Source organism: Cebus imitator, unplaced genomic scaffold (assembly GCF_001604975.1).
Source record: "Cebus imitator isolate Cc_AM_T3 unplaced genomic scaffold, Cebus_imitator-1.0 Scaffold193, whole genome shotgun sequence".
NCBI lineage: Eukaryota > Metazoa > Chordata > Mammalia > Primates > Cebidae > Cebus > Cebus imitator.
Window position 1 is genome coordinate 1,284,070 of NW_016107508.1, and position 27,543 is coordinate 1,311,612.

Consider the following 27,543-nt stretch of genomic DNA (forward strand, 5'->3'; position numbering starts at 1 on the left):
AAAAAAAAAAAAAAAAAAAAAAAAAAGAAATTATTTCAGTAGCGAAAAATCTTCCCACCCACACAAAAATACCAGATCTCAATGATCTTATCGGCAAATTCGAATAAACTTTCCACGAATCATCCCTAAGATTAGATCATTCTAACTTTCCAGAGAATAGAAAATGAATAATACCTCACTCTATCAAACTTATATGTGGACGCCAAAACTAGCAAGAGTAAGTTAAGAAGGAAATGTGGCAGGTCATTCTAATTTATAGACATTGATGACAAAAATCCTAAACAAAATGTTAGCCAAAGAAATCTAGCAGTATTTTAAACAAATCATACTATAACATGACCAAAGATAATGATGGTTATACATGGTAATAGTCTACCATTCTTTGTCTTTTATTTTTTGTTGTTCCTAAGGACAGAATAAGAAAGAGCAGCTCAAAAGAATTCAGGTAGCCAGGCATGGTGGCTCATTCCTGTAATCCCAGCATTTTGGGAGGCCGAGGCAGGTGGATCACTTGGGGCCAGGATTTTGAGACCAGCCTAGCCAACACCCCATCTCAAAAAATATATATATATATAAATTAGCCAGGCCTGGTGGCAGGCACCTGTAATCCCAGCAACTTGGGAGGCTGAAGCAGAGAATCTCTTGAACATGGGAGGCAGAGGTTGCAGTGAGAGAAGATCATGCCACTGCACTCCAGCCTGGGCAACAGAGTGAGATTCTGTCTCAAGCAAACAAACAAAAAGGAATTCAGGTGACACATAGGCATTTCTTCAGATGTTCTATAAAGAGGGTTCATGGTATTATCTGATAACTTTTTTTTTTCAGACAGAGTCTTACTGTATTGCCTAAGTCAGGCTGGAGTGCAGTGGCACGATCTTGTCTCACTGCAACCTCCGCCTCCCAGGTTCAAGCAGTTCTTTTGCCCCAGCCTCCTGAGTAGCTGGAACTACAGATGTGTGCCACCACGCCCACCTAATTTTTGTATTTTTAGCAGAGACAGGATTTCACCATATTGGCCAGGCTGGTCTCAAGCTCCTGACCTCGTGATCTGCCTGCCTCAGCCTCCCAAAGTGCTGGATTACAGGCATGAGCCACCATGCCCAGCCTGATAACTTTTTTTTTTTTTTTTTTGGGACGGAGTTTCGCTCGTTACCCAGGCTGGAGTGCAATGGCGCGATCTCGGCTCACCACAACCTCCGCCTCCTGGGTTCAGGCAATTCTCCTGTCTCAGCTTCCTGAGTAGCTGGGATTACAGGCACGCGCCACCATGCCCAGCTAATGTTTTGTATTTTTAGTAGAGACGGGGTTTCACCATGTTGACCAGGATGGTCTCGATCTCTTGACCTCGTGATCCACCCGCCTCGGCCTCCCAAAGTGCTGGGATTACAGGCTTGAGCCACCGCGCCCGGCCCAGCCTGATAACTTTTAATGAAAGGGAGAGATAGTTGTCTTTGGTGGGGGGGTGGGGGGTGGGGAGGGGGGGGTTGGGTACCTGCCTACCTGAGGACAGATGAGCAGCTCAGATGGCAGCTCCAGGCCCCTCCTTTCATTACTAGTGACCATTCCCGATGTCATGGTAGGGTGTGTGATGACTGAGATAGTGCATCCTTCAGTGAGTCACTGTATCCTTTGTTACCTGTCATTGTGGGCTCAGAACAAACTCTGGGTCCATCTGTTTCTTCTGTTTCCATGTAGAAGCTAAGATTCCAGGTACAGCTCTTACCCCCTCACCATCCAAACTTCCTTAATCTGGTAACAGCACCCTAATTTTCCTTTAAGGAACTGCCTTTCTGCACTTTCAGTCCATTTGTTGCAGGTAGCTTTGGATCCACTGCTGGCTCCAAGGGTGAGCTTGTGATATGGGTTTGGTAAATCAAAGCCCATGTGTTGCTAATCATTGTGACAGACTCAGGGATGGGCTTATGACCCAACCTGGCTACTAGACCCCAACGATGACCTTTTACCAGAGCTCCAGAGATTGAGGAATTCTCTTCGGGTTGTTAAACTAGTAAGGCATAAGCCTGGAGCTGCCAGTGGCTTCCACTTGAGAGCTCCTGCCCTGAGAATGAAGAAGTCTATGTTGTAGAGATAGGCATTGGAGAGAGAGAAAAAACAAAGGCCACATCACACTACTTAAGCCCTTGGACACAGGCATGTCTGAAGCTAGTTCTACTTCTCAATTTTTTAGTTATGAAAAAACAAATTAGGCTGGGGTGGTGGCTCACACCTGTAATCCCAACACTGGGAGGCTGAGGCAGGTGGATCACCTAAGGTCAGGAGTTCAAGACCAGCATGACCCATGTTGTGAAACCTTGTCTCTACTACAAATAGATAAATGAGCCGGGCATGGTGGCACTCAACTATAGTCCAAGCTACTTGTGAGGCTGAGACAGGAGAATTGCTTGAATGCAGGAGGCAGAGGTCACAATGAGTCAAGATCGAACCACTGCATTCTAGCCTGGGTTACAGAGCTAGACTCTATCTCAAAAATAGAAACAACAAAGTATGTGTATATGTAGTTTATTGTTGTTTTGCTCAAGCTACTTGGAGCTGGGTTTCTGTCACTTGCAAACAAAAAGTCCTGATGACTAATACACTGAGGTTAATCAAATTTCCCTACAGCTTTTGGAGACAGAGTCCTAACGTGGCATTCACTTCATCAAAAGCCAGATCACCACGAGTAACAAGCGAATGTGTTTTGTTTTAAAAGAAATTTGCTCTGTGTTTCTAGAAATCTCTGCAGAGCACACCAGCCTAAAGTTGTCCTTAACCTTCCCCACGTTAAGGCACGCATAGAACGTTACAAAAGTGTGTAAGGTGCAATGGAGTGAGCAAATCAGCCCACGGACTCATCCCTCTCAAGCCCCTGCCAACCAACCCAAGAGCTGAAGAGATTAATATCCAGGCACCCAAAACACCTGTGAGCCAGCTGGGAGGGTCACATCTAGAATAAGGTAAAGGTGGGAGGTCAGGGAAGCCGTTTCAAGGGACAGTCCTCAAATGAGTCTTCTCTTAACACAGTGGGTGACCTGCCTCATCTGACAGTGCATTCCTCATCCTCCACACACCATTCGGGAACAAAGTGCTTCTAAGTGATTCGAAGCTTTTCAGAATCAGCCTGCCAAAACCCAGCTGCTTCTGCACCGTCAGGCTTTCTGGTGTGTGTGGCTCTGGATTCGTGGGAAGGACCCTGGCTCTGCTGAAACTGCTCTTGCTCTCTACAGCAGACCCAGATTTTCAGCCAAGAAACAAGAGGGCAGAAGGTCACGAGACTGAGGGCGGAAGGAGGAATATCCACAGAGCTGGGCCAAAAGAATGCCATTATTTAAGATAGGATTGAAGAGTCTCTTCCAGACCGGCCAAAAGAGGCATTCGAGTTGAACTCCGGGGGCTTAAGAATGCTGAGCACCCGGTTTGTAGATTCTTCTGTTGACCCATCAGGGTCAAACGAGGATGGAAGGATGGAAAGAGCATCTTTTCTTTATAAATCCAGTAGCTGGACTTTGTCTACGAGTGCACAAAATCTAAGGAAAGGCATGTTGGGTTGCTGTTTTCTAACCACATCATTGTCCTGTTTATCCAGCACTTATTAGCCAACTTTCTTGGACAGCTGGCCTATCAACAAGCCAACAAACATTATCAACCCGGTTCTATCTGCAAGGCAGGAGGTCAGGGATATGAAAGAGACATAAAGATAACCAAGACATGAAGCTTTAATGAGCAAGTGGCACAAGCTCATTCCTAAGTCTAAAGTAGATGGTGAGAAATGTCCCAATGGAGGCACAAGCACAGTGTTTTGGGAACTCAAAGAAGGGGAGGTTCCAGTGGGCTTGGGATGAGACCAGTAAAGCTCTAAGAAGGCCTCTGAGAAGAAATCACAGATGGGCTGGGTCAATAAGAATAAGAAAAAAGAATGGCAGCCAGGCACTGTGGCTCACACCTGTAATCCCAACACTTTGGGAGTCCGAGGTGGGTGGATTACTTAAGCCCAGGAGTTCGAGACCAACCTGGCCAACATGGTGAGACCCCACCTCTATGAAGAATATAAAAATTAGCTGGGCATGGTGGCATGCACCTGTAATGCCAGCTACTTGGGAGGCCGAAGTAGGAAAATCATGTGAACTTGGGAAAAAGAGGTTGCAGTGAGCTGAGACTGCACCACTGAACTCCAACCTCGGTAACAGAGTGAGACTTCGTCTCAAAAAAAAAAAAAAGAATGAATAAATGAATGGTATTCCCAGGGGTCTCTGATCTCAAAAGCATCCCCACTGGAGGAAGAGGGTTGTGTTATAGGGTGGATCATTTCCCCCCAAAATTCATATGTTCAAGTCCTAACCCCCAGTACCTCAGAACATGACTGCGATTGGAGACTGGTTCTTCAAAGAGGTAACTGAGTTAAAATGAGCCTGTTACGGTGGACCCTACCCCAAAATCACTAGTGTTCTCCTAAGGAGAGGAAACTCAGACACAAACACCCACAGAGGAAAGAGAAAGTAAAGACACAGAGCCAGCTATAAGCCCAGGAGAAAGACAAGGAACAGATCCTTCCCTTGCAGCCCTCAAAAGGAGCTGACCCTGCCAACATCATGATCCTGGACTTCTGGCCAGCAGAACCAGGAGACGATACGATTTTGTTGTTTAAGCTGCCCAGCCTGTGGTGCTCGGTTATGGTCACCTTAGCAAACTAGTACATCCTGTGGGCTTTCCCCCTGGCCCTGAGCACCTCCCAAGCTTCCAGAGGGAAAGAGACTGCCTTGTCCTTCTCCCTCCCCTGTCTGGTCTCAGAGTTCTTGTTGATGAGAACTTATTAGCGTGCGTGTGGCTCTTGGGGCTCCATTTGGAGTCCCACACACTCTTCCCCACAGTCAGTAGGCTGTGCTGGAATGCAATCCTGGCAAGCCTTTCCTCCTCCTCAGAGCCAAAAGCCAAGTTGTACTATCTCCTGTTGTCTTAATGACTTTCCATTTTATTAACCCATCTGTGGCTTGTCTGCCTGCTAGTGTACCAGGGTCTCCTGCCCCATATTTTCTGTCTTTGGAAGGAGATGATGCTAGCAGTCAAATTCATTCAAATTACAACTATTTATTGAGTTTGAATATGGAAAGAACAGAGCGCTATGATTTACAAAGAAGACTGGTCACTTACTATCCCCAGTGCCTCAAAATGAATGAATATCTAAACTAATCTTAAAGATCATCCTCCAACCACAGAGGAGTAGCTTGCTCAAGGTCATTCAGCCGCTGAATCTGACCTCTTTCCACAACTGGTGATTTTTGGGGATTAAGAAACCAGAGACTTCGGGCTTTATTCAGCACTGCAAATGGCCTGCTAGGTGATCTTGGACAAATCATGTCATATCACACACCTATCTTTCAGATTTCTTGACCAAACTATAAACTATAAATGTCCCTTATTGGTAAAGACTTCCTCAACCCCCTAGAGGTCAGCCCAAGCCTACCCTCAGCACTTCTTTGGCCAAAGCAATCTCTTTGGGGGATCTAACATTAGATCTCGTCTTCAAATCCTCTTTGTCAGGGAAGACAAAATTTCCTGGTTAAAACCCAAATCTAAAAATAAAAAACAAAAAAAACCCAACGCTAATCTGTCAAAATTTCAACTTTATTCTTCTGAGACCAACAGTTAGTAGACCTGAGACACAGAGGGTTCTGAAAGTGCCCCTTTGGGAATTCTAAGAGGTGTTCTATGCAAGTCAGTCACCACATTTTAATTCTCTTACTCAGATATCCTGTGGCTTGGTTGGAATTCTGAACCCAGAAAATAAAATCCATCACCTGGGATTTTATGAAAATCATCCATGCACTCTTTACACAAAATCAATAATGACCCTTAGAAAAGCCTCAAGAGTGAAAAAGTGAAAGAAAAAGGTAGTAAAGGAGAGAAGAGATCAGACCAAGCAGCTCCCGGAGTTTCTGCCAATGCTTGTCCTTCTTCCCTCTCAGGTGCAAGATGATTGATTATGAGGCAAAAGGTTCCAGCTGAGCTTCAGCCAATAGTCAGCTACCAGGGGCTTAGCAAGCACCAATCATGGGCCAGGAGTGGGGATGCAGCAGGTAAAAAGGTAGTTTCTTCCCTTCATGAAGTTTATAGCTAAGGGATGGGGAAAAGCAGCAGACAAATACATAAAAAGCCACCAATCAGTGGCTCTCAAAGTGCAGCCCCCAGGCCAGGAGTATCAGCATCACCCGGAAGAACAGACCCCACCCCAGACCTACTGAGTCAGAAACCGGGCAGCAATCTGTGTTTGAAGCCCTCCAGCGGATTGGATGCATGCTCAAGACTGTGATGGAAAATGATAAGGCTGTGACTGGGAGCAACTGCAGTATGATTTCAGACAAGGTGGCCTGTGTAGGACTCTCTAAGGAGGTGCCATCTGAACTGAGCTGAAGCCCGAGAGGAGAACGAGCCCACATTGCGAAGAGCCAGAAGAGAGTTACAAATAGAAGAAAGAGAAAGTGCAAAGGCCCTGAGGTCGGGAAGGTCTGGTATATGTGGGGAAGAGAAAGGAGCAGGCATGTGTCCGTGACCAACCAGGGTACCTTGTGAGATGGTTCAAAAGGGCCTAAAGCTGGCAGACCCACAGGCTGGTCAGCCTAAACCACAAGCAAACTCTGGGACGTGGGACAGTCATGGAGCCTTCCACATATTCTCTAAAATGAAGGGGCAACCAAGCATGGTGCCTTGGTAATCCCAGCACTTTGGGAGGCCAAGGTGGGTGGATCACCTGGGGTCAGGAGTTCGAGACCAGCGTGGCCAACATGGCGAAACCTGTCTCTACTAAAAATACAAAAATTTGCCAGGCAGCATGGCAGGTGCCTGTAATCCCAGTTACTCAGGAGGCTGAGGCACAGGAATCACTTGAACCCAGGAGACAGAGGTTGCAGTGAGCCAAGATCACGCCACTGCACTCCAGCCTGGGTGAAGAGCGAGACTCTGTCTCAAAAATAATAATAAAGTAAATAAATAAATAAAGGGAAGAACATTCCTGGGCCTGCCTTTCTAGCTGGGCTGTTTTGAGAACTCCAAGAGTTCTCAAGAAAGCATTTGGAAAGTGAGATGCAGTGTTACAGTGGCAATTACTAGAATGAAAGGGCTCATGGCGGTAACCTCAGGACCCAGCTTCCACGGGGGAGAAGTCAACAGACCGCAGGCCAGTGCCGCCTGGTCCCCAGCCGCTGCCTGCTCTCTGGAGAGAAATGAGATTGAGATGGTCCTGGAAAAAGGATCTGTTGAGGAGGTCTGAAGTGGGACTTTCCAGAGACGTCCGATGGTGGGATCTCTTACATCTCTACCTTGTTGGTTAATCTGGGAGGATTCTTGGCTTCCTAAGGAGCTTGTGTTTTGCTCCAGCTGCTTGCAAGCCTTCCCCAGGAGTTATAAAGGCAGTGTCAAATTTCTCACAGGACCAGGCCAGGTCCTATCATCAATCACAGTGAGAGTCAATTTCATCCATCCACTCATGCCCCTTTTTCAGGGGTCTTGACAAACTGTTCATCTCGCAACAAGCTTAAAGGAGACTTTGACCAGGACCCTCAGAACTTAGAGGTGATGTCATTATGAGGTGGCCCAGTAATTAGCCCCTAGAGCTTAGGCTACATGCAAAATCACTGCCTCAAATAAGAAGACATCATCTCCAAAAGCTGCCTGTCTCCAGAAGCCACCCTTTACCTGGTTGTCATAAGTATCTTTGCAACCTGAGTGGTCAAGGCTGGAGGAAGCCTCACAGATAATGGCCCAGCCCCTCTCATGCAGATGTGAACTGGACCCCAGAAGGAGAAGGAACTGGAGCACAACTACCTAATGAGCTTGTGGCAGTGCTAAGACTAGACTAAGCAGAAATCTTCAAATAAGCTTGTAAACATTTCACTCCCTGGCTCAAAAACCGGTGTTCACACAATAAAGCCCAAGTCAACTCCATGGCATTCAAGGCCTCACAATCTGTTGGAGAACCCTGAATGCCAAGCTTCTAAGCCTCATCTCTTATTCTATGCCAGCCCTGCCCACAACCTGTGCCCATGCTGCAGCCATACGGGGTGTCATAAGTGTGCAGGTAACCAGCTGACTCATGATTAAGGCTCCACATGCAGTGAACTTTCTTGCCCCCATGCCTCAGTATTCCCTACCACTGAATGCCCTTCCTCATCTCCGACACGGGAATCCTACTCAATCCTGCAAAGATCTGCTTAAAGGCCACCATACGCATTCACATTCCCGGAGGGCACTCCCATAGCACCTGGGACATATTGCTCCCATCAGTCACATCTAACACTGGCTCATGAAGAGAAACCAATGAGTTGTGTACAACCCCCTCCCAAATCCCCACTCACACCCACTCAGCGGAGAGATCCTGAGGGCAGGGACCGCATCTTGTCATCTTGTTCTTCCTTAGACCCTCCCAGCACTTGGCAGTGTTTGACACAGGAAAGTGATCAGTCAGTGTCTTTCTAATCAAATGGATCACAGAAGTGTGACACCTGTCCTTAGGAAAGCTTCTGTGGCCACTCCAGCCAGGGCCAACCAAGTGTCCCATACCTATGTTTGTTGCCATCCCATTTCATTGGGCTATATATAATTATTTGGGTTCCATATTTCCTACCAGCCCACCTGACTCCTGCTAAGAGGCTGTGAACTCGCCAGGGTGGTAATGGTGTCTGATACTTTTATGCTAATTATGCCTAGTGTTCCATTATTGGAACGCTAAGCATGTGAGAGTTATTTATATCCTACTGTTCAAGGTCATCACCAAGATCTGATTGCAAAAATTAAAAAAATTGCAACCTCAGGCATAAATGGGTTAATCTTCACATGCACAGTTCAGACCTCAATACATTAATGGTAAATGGATAAATGAATTCCATCAATGGTCATAAGTTAACCTATGTAGAAACTGTACCTAATATATAATTCCTTTCCCTTTCTTATTTGAATCTGACACATACAACTCACTCATGTAGCTTTTCTGCTCATTTAACAAATATTTATCAGGCACTAGAAAAATACAATGGTGAGACCGGGGGTGGTGGCTCACACCTGTAATCCCAGCACTTTGGGAGGCAGAGGCGGGCAGATTGCCTGAGCTCAGGTCTTTGAGACCAACATGGCCAACACAGTGAAACCCTACCGCTCCTAAAATACAAAAATGACCTGGCTATAGTGGCGCACACCTGTATTCCCAGCTACTCGGGAGGCGGAGGCATGAGGATTGCTAGTACCCGGGAGACAAGGATTGCAGTGAGCCAAGACAGCACCACTGCACAAGAGAAAAATAACAAGAAATAAAAAAAATAGTGGTGAATAAGACAGAAAGCTCTGTTGGGTGGAGAGATGTTAAATAAATAATTGCAAATGTCTATTTATCACAGCTATGGAGTGTGAGCCGGGGGATAAGTACGGGGTGCTGTGGTCATCCCTGAGTGCACTCTGAGCTCTCAGTTGCCCCAGCAGTCCTGTCCCGTCACACTTCATCCCTGTCCCAGCGGAGAAGGCCACCCCTCACTCAGCTCAGATGCAGAAAACAGATGACCCATCTTTTTCCCTAACGGAATGAAGCAGAGTCAGGGTTTTTTGTGTCTTTGCATTGTTTCATATAATCTCCCTCAAACTCTTAACCCCTCCCCCATGGAAACCGTTGAAGATGCCAATTTCATATTGATTCCGGATGCAAAGTCTGTTCTGTCTGACCTCACTGATTCCTGGGGGACATGTTAAGACCTGTGAAATATGTAGAGCTCATAAATCAACTCTGGCTGGATTTCCACAAATGTTTTAGTTTGAAAGAAAATCAGACAGCACTGACAAGACCTTAAGTATTCTGCTTCCCCGGCCCCAGCATACCCGCCGGCCCCGGAGTCTGTGGATGCTGGCTGCCTGCAGCAGGGCCAGCACTGGCTGTCCCCATCTCCCCTCTGGCCCGGCTCCGACAAGCTGGAGGGGAACAAGAGGTCAGTCCTTGACATCTAGTCTGTTGTCGGAGGCCCTCTGGAGGGAAGGAATCCTGTGAATGTCCTTTCCCTGCCAGCCCCCAAGGAGATGGCCCAGAGACCCTACCCCAAGCATGCTCCTCTGTTTCCAAGACAAACAGGAGCCTCAGGATGGTTGCTGGGCTCCAGGGGGTGCCAGTGACATGTAATTCAATTGAGTGGTGCCCTCCAGAGTTGCGCAAGGAGCTGGCGCTGGCTGGTGGTGAAGCCCTGAGAGCCAGTCTCTCCCATGGCAGGAAAACAAAGCTGTGGCTTCAAGGTAGGAAGGGCACAGCCTCCCACAGAGTTTCCTCTTAGGGAAGGGGACAGTGGACATGGGTTTCTTTGCAGGTTAATCTGACTGGAAGGTTCTTCACAGGCATCTTTTTCCATTAGCCCATCAGTGCTGCTGTACATCAGATTGCATCCAACACTCACTGAGTGCCAGTGGTGCCCAACGTCTTGCTGGGTGCAGGACACCCACAGTGATCATGGCGCCAGCCCACAGAGCATTCAAGGAACAAGAAGACTTTTGGTCACCTTAGTCCCTTCTTGGCACCCAGTGTAGTGGGAGGGGTCAGCAGGGGGTGCACTGGAGGTGAGTGCTGGGAGGCCGAGTGAGGAAAGCAGTGGCGCCCCCCTCTGGCTAGCCAGGGTTCGACAGCACCTTCACTCTTCCTTCCTGCCATTCATTCATTCAAAAATCACTCCACGAGAGCTCACTCTGCCAGATACTGTGGATAAATAGTGGAGGCTGGCACTGTGCCTTTGTCTCAGGAATTCCCCCTGCCAGGCACCCCACCTACTTCCCTGAACCCCTGACACCCATGCTCTCCATTATGAAAGATGAGAACCTGGGGGCACCTGCCTGCCCTCGGTGCACACATCTGGGGCTGCTGGGAAGCCCTGGCCTTTCTGCCCCCATGCTCAATGCCCAGGGCTGGCTGCTGGAGAGAGGCTGTCTGGCTCGTTGGTCTCTCTGATGAGGGGTCAGCCCAGCCTACAAGCACTCCCCCAATCCCAGCCTGTTAGGCCTGGGAACCACATGGCCTGTGTCAGCTGCTGGCAGCCCCAAGGAGAGGAGAACAAAGGTACCCAGGTAGCTCTTCAGCACTCCCAGAGTCTAAGAGGCCCTCGAGAAAGGCTCGAAAGCTGCCTCTGTGGCCTGAGTGAGGTCAGAGTGGAGACGGGGAGAATTGTCAAGACATGATCACAAACTGAAAGGAAGCCCCTCTTCTTCTCCCTTCCCAACTAACTCTCCTTCCCCAAACCTCCCCACCTGAGATAAGCAGCCAACAAGCACCTGGCACATGTCCGACCCTATGACCGGCAGGGGCTGTGAAGATGGAAAGCAAACAGAGTTGCTGCTCCTATGAGATAAAGAGCTTGTAGGTACAGGGAGTGGACAGGTGGGAGTGACAATGCAATTGCTTAGAGGACGAAGACCTATCGGACACTCAGCACATCCTTCACTAAGCCACAAAACAGTCCCAGAAGATAAGCAGCATTGTCCCATCTTGTAGCTGGGACACACTCAAAGGATTTAAAGCCCTGCACCATGCAATGGTGCAGTGATAGGATTCGAACCCACGTCGGTGCGACTCTAAACCCATGCTCTTTCCACTGCATCACACTCTCTACCACTATTGCCTGGCATCATGAAACTGCTCACTCAGATCCTTTCAGAAATAAAGATCTCCCCTTTTTCCCTAAAAAAGAAATGACCTGGGCCTATGGGATGATATTTACATGAAGCTGCTGTTGTCAGCATCAAATAGGATTCCTGATTTATTGTTTCAATCAGTTTTTTCCACTCAAGCACACACGCTCCCTAAAATGAATGGCCTGAATTCATACGATATTTTCACTTCTTTATTTCATTTAATCCATTCCTGATAGCACAAACATCTCCTCAATCCCCCCCAAATGACTCTGCTGCTTGCATTACAGCAGGGTTAGGGGTGGGAGCTGCAGATGCTATGCAGACACCATCCACACAAGCAGATAAGATCTGTGGAGAACATCTACAGAACATCTGTGAATTTCTGTACAGAACCCATGTGAGTCATTCTGCTCTAGAGTTCTCCAGTGGTGAATTCAATCCACTTACATCAAAAGCATGTTTGGAAAGAAATCTAAAGCTAGTCTTGTTAACAAAAGAGATGGTGTGATCACCTTCCTCCATTTCAACACACCTAGAATGATTACACTTCTCTAAGAAGCCATCATGTCATCCATCTCCTACTAGTTTTAAAAACATGTGCTAAACAGTCAGCTTAGCACTGGCTTAGTGGGGAAAAACATGATGATAGATCCCTTGATTTCTATCCGCAGACCTCAGATTACGTCCCCTATGTCCACATTCCCCTCGCTGCCTAGGCCAGAGCCTGGCACCAACAAGGCACTCTGTACACATTGGTTGACGGAAGAAATACTGGTTGGCTTTCAGGAAAAATAACTCAAGAGAAAGCCTCAGACCAACACCATCCACATTCCAAAAGGATCCCATAGGTTGCTCTCTGCCTGCTTGGGCGCCCTGATCAACAACAGTAACAGAAATCCTGGACTAGAAGAGAGAATCAAGATATTGCTTGTAATTTCACAAATGGCCAGAATTCTACCAGTCCCCGGAGTAACACAGCTTTTGAGGCTATTTGCAACCTGGCAGGTAACTTCAGCCTCCTGCCCTCCAGGCAGTGCTCTCTGGAGACTTGGAAATGCAGCCACTTTTGCCAGACCAGATCTGAATGGTCCTGCCATTAAAAAGTCCACACTTCATCCGTCCTCTGCAACACCACTTGCTCTTCACACACAACTGGCTAATTCTAGAGTGGAGTAGAAATAAAAGAAACATGACCAGACCAAGGAACGTAAGATGAGAGCCAAGACAAACTTGTAGGTCATTGAAAACACTGCCATGCTAGACACAGGGAAGTGACGTACTACACAAAGGCACCAAGGGCTGGGCAAGGCTCACCAGTGGGACCCCACCCAGAACGTGAGGCGAGCCAGTGCCCCGAACCTCACCAGACCAGTGCCAATGATCAAAGCCAGCTACCACTGGGGGTGGGAGGGACTTCTTCACAAGTGGAGACTTGGTAGGGCCCCAGCAGGTGTCAGTAGGCCTGTGTGCTGTTGAAACACACGCAACAGAGAAGAAACACATCACCTGGGCAATCCAGGTGAGAAAGGGTTAATACAAACATTATGTTCCCTACAGATTGGGAAGATTTAAAATAGTGGAACATTCTTGAGCCAGAGGAAACCTGAGAAATCATCAGGACCAGGGAATTTAAACTTTTTTGTGTGTGCCTTGAATCTGTTTGGCAGGCTGCTAACGCCTATGGACTTTCTTCTTAGAATAATGCTTTAAATGGCATAAAATAAAACTCACAGGATTACACGAGAAAACAATTATATTGAAATGCAGATACCAAAATATTTAAAAAACAAATGTATGCCTGGGCATGGCAGCTCATGCTTGTAATCCCAGCACTTTGGGAGGCCAAAGCAGGAGGATCACTTGAGCCTCGGAGTTAGAGGCTAGCCTGGACAACATAGTAAGACTCTGTCTCTACAAAAGAGACAAAAATTAGCTGGGCATGGCAGCATTCACTGGTAGTCCCAGCTACTTGGGAGGCTAAGGTAGGAGGTTCACTTAAGCCTGGGAGGTTGAGGATGCAGTGAGCAGAGATCATGCTACTGTAATCCGTCCAGCTTGGATGACAGAACACAACCCTGACTCTAAACACACACACACACACACACACACACACACACAAATGTATGATACAGTAATCTATCAGTGCATTAAAAAACAAAATTAGGCAGATCTAGCATCTTCTTCAGCTTTGAAGTGATAAGCATAAATAAGGTCTAAAAATATTTCAAAATACTTCAAAGTATTTCAAAATAACGGCCACAGCTGTAATATGATATGTAAATATCTGAGTCTCTTGTCAATACCAACACGGGTGCTTCTAATAGTCCTGTTTCCTGCAATGAATAGTAATGCCAAATCTCAATTCAACGTTAGTGGGGAAAAACATGATGATAAATCCCTTGATTTCTGTCCACAGACCCCAGATTATGACCCCTAGTATAACACTATCTTTTCTTTTTACAGATAATAAAACTTAGGCCAGAGACTTAGGCCAAGTGACTTTCTAAATGTCACACAGCAAAAAAGTAGCAAATCTGGGATCAAAACCCAGTTCTTACTGATGTCTAATCTCATCCCTTTACCACTACTTCAATTTCGGCTTTAAAATCATTTATTTCCAGTTTGTGTTTTAAATAAGTAATACATTTGGTTTAAAATAACTAATACATTCTAACAAATTCAAACAATATAGGAATTGCATGAAAAAAAATTAAGCTTCTACCTTTCTTCAAATACAGTGCTGTCAAAAAACAGACAGATGAACTAGGGCCTTGCTAATTAAAGGGTGGTCCCTGGACCAGTAGCGTGGCATCACCTGGGGCCTATAAGAAAATGTAGACCCTCAGGGCCCAGCCCAGACCTCTCGAGTCAGAACCGCATTCTCCCCAGGTGATTCAAGGCACAGTGACTTTTGGGAGCAGCCGTCCTGGACAGCTTCCTGAAGTCCTGTCTTCTTTAGGTCTCCTTGGAAGCGCAAGTTAACCCCAACTCCTCCTGCTGGAAACTGGCAAGAATTCAACTTTCAACACCCTAAAAGACACACACTATTAAATCTATTTCCCAGAGGAAAGAATAAAAAAAAAAATGGAACACTGGGACTAGGGGTCTGGAGCAGGAGAATTCATGATGGAATGATGAGATCTATAAGCCGGCCTCGATGTACATAATCTGCATACATTCTCTCAGTGAATTCTCCAAATTTCCTGTGGCGGTTGGTGGTGGTATCCCTGTTTACAGGAGGAAAATCTGAGAAGGAATTTAGAGAAGTGAAGCCACTTGCCCATCTTCGCAGCAACGATGGGGAAAGGCTTGCAGCAAGATGGGAAGCCTGGGTTGGCAATGCCCATGAATAAGCTTGCTGGGGCCAGTTCACAGACATCTGCGCAAACCCAGCTGCAGAGCCCCGCCTCAATGCAGAGTCCCATTTCCTCCCTGCCTGCCTGGTCCCAGTGCCCTTAGCAGCTAAAGAATCAGTTTCATGATTTCATACATTTTCCTCCCCATCTCAGTTTCATGCATTTTCCTTCTGGTCCCAGCCTGAGGACTGAGTTTCAAGTTACAGCCCAAGCCAGAGGCCTGGATAAAAAATAAGGAAAGTCTGCTGGAGTGAAGGCCGCCCTATCCTCCTAGGTTTTGCTAACCACAGACCTGCCAACATTAGGGGCTGAGGTTTCTACTTGCCCTCGGCCTTCACGCCACATTTCCCACTTCCCACTTTTCTGTCTCATTATTTAAATAATCCCAGGCTCTGCTGCCATTTCCAAGCAGATGCTCAGTGAAGCCACAGCAGGCTTAGCTGGACAAAGCCCTTCGAGGCCTGCAAGGTAAAGGTGTACTGGGCTCAGTTTTAGGTCATTTTAAAGGTTTTTAAAGAATTAGACCCTCAATGCATTTTCAGACTCTGTGAATCTTCCCATGGGTTATCATCTCAAGACCCTAGCAGCCTCCTCCATGAATCTTTCCCAATTAACAGTTACCGTGGGATACTCCGCATAAACACCGGGCAAGGTGTTCGCACATGTTATCTGTGAGAAGGTGTTGTTATATCCATTTGACAGATGAGGAACCCAACCCCCTGGTCTCACAGGTAGGAAGTGGCCAAACCAAGGTGAGAATCAAGGCCCGTCTGACTTCCAAGTTCCAGCCCCCTCCACCCCAAAAGCCTTCTTATCTCTGTCTTCTCTAGTATAATCTCAGGAACTCATCGGAGGCCCCCTTGAATTTCAGCTGCTTGCATTGTGTCTAATCTCCCTTCCTTGACCACAAACTCTAGAGAGAGCTCCACGGCCGTGCACAACTCCAGATCCCCTTCGGTGCCTTGGCCAGAGCCTGGCACCAACAAGGGACTCTGTACATATCAGCTGATTGAAGAAATACTGGCTGGCTTTCAGGAAAAATAACTCAAGAGAAAGCCTCAAACCAACACCATCCACCTTCTAAAAGGATCCCATAGGTTGTTCTCTGCCTGCTTGGGCGCCCTGATCAACAACAACAACAGAAGTCCTGGACTAGAAGACAGAATCAAGATATTGTTGTAATTTCACAAATGGCCAGAATTCCAGCAGTCCCTGGAGTACACGGCTCTAGTAAAAGGCTGCTTTCTCAGCCACAAAACATTTCACAAACATCAGTTACTGATGGAATCCCTACATTTGCCACTGAGCCAAGCTGGTTAGCAAAGCCAGAACTTGGAGTGTCCACCCAGAGAGTTGACAAGTTGAGCCCCCAAGGGAATGAGTTGACAGAGATGAGTGGCGGCCACATTCAGGGACCTGGTCTCAGGGGCAGCGTGCCATGAGAGGAGGGTTCCTGAATGGGAGTCCACATCTTGGGTGCCCCAGCCACTTGGCAGCAGCTCACCCCACTCACTGAGCCTTCAGCACCGCACCATCCTCAGTCCCCGACCATCCCTCTATGTGGCCAGCGCAGAACTGTGTATGTGTTTGATTTGGCCTCTGTCTGGGTCTTGATTGAGAGCTGTTGGGTGAGGCTCTCCTCCAGGAGCCCCTCCCTGCTTACCAGTTAACCATGTCTGTCTGGCTCTCCCTCCCCTGAGAATCTGATTACCAGATCTCCCAAGGGTACAGGACCTGAGTGACACACTATAATAAGCCATGAGTCCCATCACTATCATGCCAAGATGTCAGTTTTCTGAACAACACAAAGCTTGCTTGGCTCATGGACTGTAATTCCTGGGTCACTGTTCATCCTGTCTGCGGAAGTGTCCCAAGCAATCCAGCTTTATACATCTGGGGGCCTGTGGACCCAAGCCTAAGGACAGACATTGTTCCAGAAAGAGCAGGGCCTAGTCATCTCCAAAGTGGAACCAAAAACAGAGAAGTTGAGGAGGAAGCTCTGAGGGACTGGCCACCAGGCACTGAGTCAGGCCCCACCCAGGCTGTGGAAACAGGGCATGGCCTCATGTGGGAACAAGGGAGAAGACTTGTTTCCTTGACAGTAGGTCCAAACCCTAGAAAAAGTAAATGACAGTGAAAGAGGATGCTCGCTGGCCTTCCCAAGGCAGACTGTCTTACACTTTAGAGAAGAAAACAGTACATGAAGAGGGCAAAAGATCAAAGACGCTGCCTACAAAATAGCCTACCCAAAAATTTAACCTGAACTGGATCAAGTCTCTAGATCTATTAGCAGCTTACAGGAAAATATAGGGGATGAAGGAACAAGATAAACCGCCCCCCAAGAGTGTAATCAGCCACTTCCCAAATGTATGAAATTCTACAGAACAAACAGCTCAGCCTCTTCAATAAATAAGTGGCCAGAGAAACAATAAAGACTAAAAGACATTTCAGAGACTTGTCAACCAATGCAATCTGCAGAACTTCAACGGATCGGATTCCAACAAACAAGTAGAAAACAGGCTGTTGAGATGGCTTCGTATATATGGCCCCTTTGGGGCTCAACTTGTTATCGCTCTGTGTGGACGTTCCAAGTGCTGGCTTTGCTAACCAACTTGGCTCAGTGGCAAATGCAGGGACTCTTCAATAACTGATTAAGTTAATGAATGTTTTGTGGCTGAGGAAGTAGGTTTTTGCTTGAGCCACACTACCCCAAAGACTGCAGGAATCTGGCCATTTGTGATGAGATTGCAAGGCACTTATGAGACAATCAGAGAGATTTGAACACTACCTGGATATTTAATGATAAAAGAGATTATTATTGACTTCTGTAGGTTTGATAATGATATTGTGTTTTTGGAGGGTTTTTTTTTTAAGTTTTTATTTTTTTGAGGTGGAGTCTCACTCTGTCACCCAGGCTGGAGTGCAGTGGCGTGAGCATGGCTTATTGCAACCTCTGCCTCCTGGGATCAAGCAATTCTCCAGCCTCAGCCTCCGGAGTAGCTGAAACTACAGGCGCATGCCACCACACCAACTAATTTTTGTATTTTCAGTAGAGACGGGGTTTCACCATGTTGGCCAGGCTGCTCTTGAACTCCTGACCTCAGGTGATCTGCTCGCCTCAGCCTCCCAAAGCGCTAGGATTACAGGCATGAGCCACTATACCTGGCCTTAAATTCATTTTTGTAAAGAATCTCTTTATCTCTTAGAGATAATTCTGATGTCTTTAATGATGAAATTATATCATGTCTGGGATTTGCTTTAAATTAATGCACTGAGGAGAGTGCAAAGAAAGGAGATTGAGCCGTGCTAATAACTACAGCATGTGGGTGATAAGTAAGCAGGTGCTATGTTCTTTCTACTTTTGACTAGGTTCAAAATTTTACAGAGCAGAAAGTTTCATTAAGAAAAAAGAGAGCCGGGCGCGGTGGCTCACGCTTGTAATCCCAGCACTTTGGGAGGCCGAGGCGGGTGGATCACGAGGTCAAGAGATCGAGACCATCCTGGTCAACATGGTGAAACCCCGCCTCTACTAAAACTACAAAAAATTAGCTGGGCATGGTGGCGCGTGCCTGTAATCCCAGCTACTCAGGAGGCTGAGGCAGGAGAATTGCTTGAACCCAGGAGGCGGAGGCTGCGGTGAGCCGAGATCGCGCCATTGCACTCCAGCCTGGGTAACAAGAGCGAAACTCCGTCTCAAAAAAAAAAAAAAAAAAAAAATAAAATAAAATAAAAATAAAAAAAGAAAAAAGAGAGAGAGAGAGAGAGCTGGGCGCCATGGCTCACACCTGTAATTCCAGCTTTGTGGGAGGCCGAGGCATGAGGACTGCCTGAGCCCAGGAATTTGAGACCAGCCTGGGCAACATAGCAAAACCCCGTCTTTACGAAATAATACAAAAATCAGCCAGGCATGGTGGCACACGCCTGTATTCCCAGCTACTTGGGAGGCTGAAATGGGAGAATTACTTGAGCCCAGGAGGCAGAGGTTGCAGTGATCGTGCCACCGCACTACAGCCTGGGTGACAGAGCCAGGCCCTATCTCAAAAACAAAAAGAGGAAGAGAAGGACCTCGTTTTTAATCTTGACTTCAGCACTGACCCTCTGAGCACCCTTGAACAAATCTATACCTCATTGAGCCTGTTTTCTCATTCAAAGCCGGAGTGGTTCAAATCGTGGCTCGGCCGCTCACTTGCTGTGTGACTTTGAACAGGTTTCTTAGCTTCTCTGCTTCAGTTTCCTCATGGGTACAATAAAAATGGTAATAATTTTACCTTGTAGGTGGTTATGAGGATCAAGCACATTAATTACTGTAAAGGTCCTAGCACACAAGTACTATCCAGGTATTGGATATTATTACCACTGCTGCTGTGGATGTCATTGTTGGCCATTATGTTTATTTTGATGAAGAGAAGAAGATGCCTTTGGAGAGGCTGTCCGCCTCTCAGAACAATCAAGTTTCAGAAAGGTTTCCCCAACTCTCCCCGAGTTACACGCTGCTCATGCAGTGCCTCCTCCACAGGATCAGAGCTGTGCCCTAGAAATACCCACATTCTCTGGGCAGTGACACCTCCACACTTACCTCCTTAGTTTTTCTCAGTGATCTCCCCATCTCATTTCCTTCCCTCCCACCTCCGCCACGGAGCCTCGCTTCCCTTCTCCCTGCTCCCAGGCCCACCTCTCTCCCATCCCAGTTCTTGGAAGGAGCAGTAAGTAGAGAGTCTCCCTTTCCCATCCCTTCTCTTACTTCCCCCTGCTCCCACAATGCCACCTCTTTACAATACACAGAGAGACCTCAGCAAGGGCCATTTGAAAGCCTCTGTAAAATCAGGAAACCATGGGGTGGAGTGAAGGGAAGTTAGAAAGGACTCAGGACTTATGAATGCATAATGCCGAACTTTTTGGAAATGGATGGGCCTGGTGCCAGTCCTCACTAGGGTTCCTAGATTGTATTCTCCTTACAAAAGGGCCATTATGAAAGTTCCACATCTCCCGTGTGACAGGTTTGGAGGCATAAATGGCATGACGTCAGAGGGGCCAGGGAGGAACAAGTTTCCCAGCCATGTCCTCATTGTCAAGGGCACTGGGACCCTGGAAACAGGTCTAGAGAAGGAGGGAGACACTTTGGAGACACCCGCAGCAGTTCCCAGCTGTTCTGCAGAAGAAGCCAGTGAGCTTGCCCAAGCAGCTAGAGCTGTCTACACCACAACCACCGAAGGCCCCTTGCCAAAACCACAGAGCACCTTCAAAGAAGCATTACACCCTCTTCCTCACCTCAAGACACATAAGGGCTGATCCCTTGGCTTATCCAGCCCCTACATAACAACCTGGAAGAGCAGCACCTCCCACCTGCCTATCTCTGCAATTTCTTTTGGGATCATTTCTTTTCTACCAGATAGGAAAGGTCATTTCCTACAGTTAGGAGATCATAGACAGGGGAGTAGTCAGGGGAGCTGGACTGACATCCTACTTCTGTAATTATCTAACTGGTTGCAGTCCACACTCTGCTTTCTACAAAATGAAGAGGTTGAAGTTAAAGATTGGTAAAAAGTCCCTTCTAGTTACAAAGGTCTTTTGTCCTGATGCTGGTTATAAGAAAGCATGTTACCATCTTCTCCACAAAAACTGGCTTGACTGGGCCCCACCCTCCTTCCCTTTGCACACTCATCTACATTTAAGGTGAAGCAAGCTTGCTCTCGCTCTCTCTCTCTCTCTCTCTTTCTCCCCCCCCCACCGCCAACACATACAGAGACCACACCTTTTAAGACCAGTGAAAATGTGGAAGTTTGCGTTCAAGAATATCCAGTGTTCCCTGGTAGCTCTGAAGACACTTATCTGCATATCATTTATGTGTATTCAAATGGGAATGCACACGCCTTCACATAAGCATGTAGAAGACACCATAAATTAACCAACACAGCTTCCCTAATAGCGGGTTACAGCTCAACACTCCAGAGTCCTGAAATGGGACAAACAAAAATCTTGCTAGACCGATGGTCTCCCAAACTTTTAGGGCAGAGGAAAAAAATACTAAAACTTCAATTCATATCTATATTTTCTTAAGAGACAGGGTCCCAGTGTGTTGTCCAGGCTGGAGTGCAGTGACTATTCATAGGCGAAATCATAGCACACCATAGCCTTGGACCCCTGGGCTCTAGTGATCTCCCCACTCACCCTACTGAGTAGCTGAGACTACAGGCACGTGCCACCACTCCCAGTTCATATTTATTTATTATATATTTATTTATTTATTTTGAGATGGAGTTTTGCTCCTGTTGCCGAGGCTGGAGTACAGTGGCGAGATCTCGGCTCACCGCAACCTCTGCCTCCTGGGTTCAGGCAATTCTCCTGCCTCAGCCTCCTGAGTAGCTGGGACTATAGGCACGTACCACCACGCCCAGCTAATTTTTTGTATTTTTAGTAGAGATGGGGTTTTATCATGTTGGCCAGGCCAGTCTCAAACTCCTGACCTCAGGTGATCCACCTGCCTCGGCCTCCCAAAGTGCAGGGATTACAGGCATGCGCCACCACGCCTGGCCATTTCATATTTATTTTTATCACATCCACTGAAATTTCATATTTCTTATGTGAGGTTTGAGGTTTATACCCTACAATCCATATGACAGGGCATGTATGTAATTTATAAATATCCACATAATGGGGGTCCAGACTCAAAAAGATTTTGCAGATGGGATGCATAATCAAAAAGTTTAGAGCCTTCAGTCTAAACACCATCTTCCAGAGCTGGAGACAGTGACAAGGTTTTGGTCTGATCACAGGTAAAGGGACCAGGGAGAATCCTAGGTAACTTGCCTCCAAGGCCACACTGGCCAACAGAACCTAAACTCTCTAGGGCACTGGTCACACCCCTTGCCAATTTCTTTGTGTCTACTTCTTCCCGGAGGTCTACTTTTTCTATGAGCTGCTATCAGTGAGGCTCCTTTTGGCTAAAAGAACATTAGTTCCAACCCCAGTAACCTACTTACTTTCCAGAACAGTGGGCGTGGACTTCAAGGCTTCTTCTGCAGGAGCACACTTCCTATCAAGGGTGTGGGTGCTGGGGACAGAGCTCTGACCCTTTCTAGATCTTTCTCTGAGATTTACTTATTATAGTAAGTCTGACCAGATGTATTTGTTATTTAATTGAGAAAATATTACCTTGGTCTTTAAATATATAGATGAATTATAGATAGATAGATAGACAGATAGATCAATGGATGAATAGAGATGGATAGGTAAATAGATGAAAATAAACTAGAGAAAAAATTGGTTTTCTGGAGAACTGTGAACAAAACAGCAAAATAACCTCCCTAGTTGGGCAGGAACCCAAGGTACAGGCTGCTAGGAGTGAAATAAGTATGCAGAAAGTAAGTCCTTTCACTGGTGCATCAAACGGCAACTGACAGCCCATTTGGGGCGAACACGCGGGATATAGACAATGTCTTCGCCAAAGCACAGCGGGGAGGAACAACGGGCTGAGCTACTCACCCACACACTGGTTGCTTTCATCCATCTGGTATCCAAAGCGGCATATGAGAGGTCTGGAGATCGTGGGATAGTTTGGAGCTGAGAGCGGTGGGGCAGCTGCTGGGTACGGACCTGAGTAGGGGGTCGAATAGGGGTTCGAGTAGGGCCCTCGGTACACGGGGTTTGTTCGGGGGATGCATAAATACCCGCCATTTTGGTTAACACACATCATGTCTCCTCGGCAGGCCTCGGGGATGGTCCGGCATTCATCAATATCTGGAAGGCACAGAAAGGACCAGCATTAGCTGCTGCCGACCGAGTCTCGTCCGGTGCATATTTAAGCAGAACTTGGAAGCAGGCGTGGAGGAAGCGCTCCCAGAGTTCACCAGCATCTGCTCCCAAACACCTGGGCCGGTCCTAACTCATCACGGGAAGGTACCCCCCAATGTCAGCTGAAGGGAATCAGAGTAACCAGTGTCAGCCCGGCGCGGCGGCTCACACCTGTAATCCCAGCACTTTGGGAGGCTGAGGCCGGCGGATCATGCGGTCAGGAGATCAAGACTATCCTGGTTAACACAGTGAAACCCTGTCTCTACTAAATATCCAAAACATTAGCCGGGAATGGTGGTGTGCGCCTGAGTCCCAGGAGAGGCAGGAGAATCATTTGAACCCAGGAGGCGGAGGTTGCAGTGAGCCGAGATCCTGCCAGTGCACTCCAGCCTGGGTGACAGAGCCAGACGCTGTCTCAAAAAAAAAAAAGTAACTAGTGTCACCCAACATCAGCCTTTCAAATACCGCCATCATGATTTTGGCCATATCTACACAAACTTTGCTATAGTTTGGATGTCCCTCCAAAACTCATGTTAAAACTTAATCCCCAGTGTTGCAATGTTGCGCGGTGGGGCCTCTAAGAGGTGATTGGATCATGAAGGCTCTACCCTCCTGAATGGAGTAATCCACTCATAGATTAATAGGTTAATGGGTTATCTTGGAAATGAAACTGGCGGCTTTCTAACAAGAGGAAGAGAGATCAGAGCTAGCAGCCCAGGCCCCTCCCATGTGATGCGTTGCATACTTCGGAACTCTGCAGGGAGCTCCCACCACCAAAAGAAGGCCCTGCCAGATGGAGATCCTCAGCCCTGCACTTCTCAGCTTCCACATCTGTAAGACATAAATTCCTCTTCTTCTTTTTTTTTTTTTTTTTGAGACAGAGTCTCGCTCTGTCGCCCAGGCTGGAGTGCAGTGGTGGGATCTTGGCTCAGTACAACCTCTGCCTCCTGGATTCAAGTGATTCTCCTGCCTCAGCCTCCCAAGTAGCTGGGAATGCAGGCATGTGCCACCACACCCAGCTAATTTTTTTTATTTTTAGTAGAGACAGGGTTTCACCATGTTAGCCAGGATGGTCTTGATTTCCTGACCTCAGGTAATCTGCCCATCTCGGCCACCCAAAGTGCTGGGATTACAGACATGAGCCACCATGCCCGGCCTAGATTCCTTTTCTTTATAAATTACCCAGTTTTAGGTATTTAGGTATAATCAGCAGAGAATGAACTAAAACCAACCTGTACTATCATTTGCACATACTCTTTCCTTAAACCCATATTTGAAGCCCAAATAAATGTATTATTAAAATCTTACATGACTACAGAAGTGAAAATTAGCATAAATAGAAAGTAACAGTGAAAATAAATATATACTATTAAAATGAAGTGTGTGTATCTGTGGGTGTACCATCTAAAATGCCAGGGACCCTCGTGTGCATATACTACACTCTGAAATGTAGTCTAACAGAATGGGATGGGTCTAACAATTGTCTCTACTTCTATTTCAAGTACAGAGGTCAGGGCAGAAAGAGTCCCTTGCGTCAACAAAGACAAGGCTTAGGCTGGGCACAGGCCAGTAATCACAGCACTGTGGGAGGTTGTGGCAGATGGATCACCTGAGGTCAGGAGTTCGAGATCAGCCTGGCCAACATGGTGAAACCCCGTCTCTACTAAATACAAAAAATTAGTCAAGGTGGCGCACACCTGTAATTCCAGTTACTTGGGAGGCTGAGGCAGAAGAATTGCTTAAACCCGGGAGGCAGAAGTTGCAGTGAGCTGAGATGGCGCCATTGCACTCCAGTCTGGGCAACAAGAGTGAAACTCTATCTCAAAAAAAAACAAAAACAAAAACAAAAACAAGGCTTGACAGAGAGCTAGTTGCTTGTTAAGAAAGCAGAGCTTTGCTTTCCAGTTAGCTCTGTGCCAGCCAACAAGGCCCATTTCCAGCCAGGCTGGGCTCTGCTTGTTATGTCTAGAAGGGGAGAGGTGGACTCTAGAAAATCAGCCTTGCTAGGGTACAGACAGGGGAGGCCTGAACTGTGGCTCCTGCGAGCAGCAGACATGATCCCGTATACCTGCCTCGGAGCCTGCTCTGTGTGGGGCTAGAGGCTGGAGACCACATGCCTGCACCTGACAACTCACCCCCAGCATCTCGTCTGAGAAACACACCAAATCCCACCAGAGGAAGAAGCAACGTCAAGGTGCAGAATGCAACAGCCTGTTCTCCAGCTCGAAGCCTGAAGCAACCACTGGAAATGGTGGTCCAGAAAAGAAGGCCACTGCTCCACTCTTAATCCCTCATCAAGTCTTCAAATCAAAACACCTTACTTCAAAATCAAAGTGTAAGCCCAGATTTCCCAGGGCAGGGTTTTATTCCTCACCATTCATTGGTTTTTCAAATCATCTATCTCTCCTCTGGAGCATGGCTGTCATGAGCTCGGAGAAGACAAATTATTTTGCCTAAATTCAATATAATTTAAAAGCTAAATACTTCCCCTAAGAGGGGGGCAAGTAGGCCTGTCTGATTCTGTTCATATACCCTATTCTCTGTCAACAACAAACTATTCTATGCTCTGAGCGTCCTTTCCATACCTGATCTTTGCTTATGCTGTTCCTTCTACCTGAAATGGCATTTCTTTTTTTTTTTTTTTTTTTTGAGACAGAGTTTCACTCTTGTTACCCAGGCTGAAGTGCAATGGCGCGATCTCGGCTCACCGCAACCTCCGCCTCCTGGGTTCAGGCAATTCTCCTGCCTCAGCCTCCTGAGTAGCTGGGATTACAGGCACGCGCCACCATGCCCAGCTGATTTTTTGTATTTTTAGTAGAGACGGGGTTTCACCATGTTGACCAGGATGGTCTCGATCTCTTGACCTTGTGATCCACCCGCCTCGGCCTCCCACAGTGCTGGGATTACAGGCTTGAGCCACCGCGCCCGGCCCCTGAAATGGCATTTCTTAGGATCCTACTCATCCTTCAATACCCAATTTAAATGTGACCTCCATTAATGCTTTTTTTTTTTTGAGATAGAGTCTCGATTTGTCACCCAGGCTGGAGTACTGTGGCATGATCTCAGCTCACTGTAACCTCTGCCTCCTAGGTTCAAGCCATTCTCCTCCCTCGGCCTCCTGAGTAGCTGGGACTACAGGTGCGGGCCATTGCACCCAGCTAATTTTTTTGTATTTTTAGTAGAGACAGGGTTTCACCATGTTGGCCAGTCTGGTCTTGAACCCCTGACCTCAGGTGATCCACCCATCTTGGCCTCCCAAAGTGCTAGGATTACAGGCGTGAGCCACCGCACCCGGCCCCATCAATGCTTTATTGACCCTGGACATAAGGTATCACTCTCTCCTCTTCTTTTGCAGAGTACACTGCAAAAGATGGCATGCTAAGAGAATGCCCTTCACAAACACTCTAAAATCTCCTCTTCCTAGTCCTCAGAACCTATGACTATGTTGGGTTACATGGCAAAGAGGAATGAAGGTGGCAGCCGGAATTAAGGGTGCTAAGCAGCTGACCTTGAGATGGGGAGATTATCCTGGGTTTTCTGGGTGGGGCCGATATATTCACAGGAGTTCTTAAAGGTAGAAGAAGAGGCTGATTGTTCAGAGAGATGCTACAACAGAAAAAGAAGAGATTCAAAGTGAGAGACGCTTGACTCGCTGTGTTGGCTTTGAGGATGAAGGGAGGGGCCGCCAGCCAAGGAACGCAGGCGGCTTCTGAAAGGTAGGAGTTGCCCTCCACTGACAGCCAGCAAGGAAACAGAACCTCAGTCCTACTATCACAAGAAACTCAATTCTGCCAACAACCAGAAGGAAAGAAAAGTCTCCCCGAGAGCCTCCAGAAAAGCACACAGCCCTACTGACACCTTAATTCTATTCTGGTGGAGACTCAGGTCAAACTTCTGACCTACAGAACTGTAAAATCATACATTGATGTTGTTTAAGCTACTAAGTTGGTGGTAATTTGTTACAGCAGCCCTAGGAAACACCAATCCAGATAGAAACCTTCTAGAGAACAGAGATCAATTCTTTCACCCCCTCAGGGATTAGCCCATGGCCAGGCACAAAGAAGGTGATCAATAAAAGGGCACGTTGACTTCAGTCATTCCATGCCACTGTGTTCTTCCATAGGTTGGCTAATCATTGAGCAACAGAGAAAGAAATGGCCCTGCAACTGGACTGACTGTCCCCACCCCGATGAAGGATCCACAGTGGCTCATACCTAAACACTGTCCCGACTGGCGATCCAGGTCAAAGCCATTCGTGCACTGGGCCTGCAGGGAAGGAGAAAGCAGAAACAGGCACGGTCATTTCCCTCGCTTCTTTTTTACCACAAACATGCTATTGCTGCAACACAGAAAGTTGGGGAAATGGAGCAAAAAAGAAAGGCCTCCAAAACACCAATACCTGTTTTATAACCCCTATTCGTTCTAAAATTTTTTCTTATAATTATTTTACACTTAGAACTACTTTCTAAACCCCCCACACCAGGCCAGGTGTAGTGCTTATGCCTGGAATCCCAGCACTTTGGGAGGTTGAGGAGGGAGGGCTGCTTGAGCACAGGAGTTTGAGACCAGCCTGTAATCCCAGCACTCTGGGAGGCTGAGGCGGGAGGATCACTAGAGTCCAGGAGTTTGAGACCAACCTCAAGACTCCATCTCTATTTTTTTAAAAAACTTTATTAAAACAACAAAATCCCTGCATCATTGCTTCATAGCCCCATTTCAGCAGACAGTTTTCAAGTTTGTTCTTTTTTTTTTTTTT

At 47.1% G+C, this 27,543-nt stretch overlaps 1 protein-coding gene across 2 annotated transcripts in view; it reads right to left on the reverse strand.

Annotated features, from left to right (window-relative positions):
* FBLN5 (fibulin 5) overlaps positions 1-27,543 on the reverse strand; it is an 81,543-nt gene that overhangs the window by 45,589 nt on the left and 8,411 nt on the right. For both annotated transcript variants that reach the window (XM_017546958.2, XM_017546959.2), the window contains exons 3-4: positions 27,002-27,053; positions 22,479-22,733 (exon numbers count right to left, since the gene is read on the reverse strand). In XM_017546958.2, the coding sequence (XP_017402447.2) occupies positions 22,479-22,733; positions 27,002-27,053 (307 nt within the window). The remainder of the gene's footprint in view (positions 1-22,478; positions 22,734-27,001; positions 27,054-27,543) is intronic.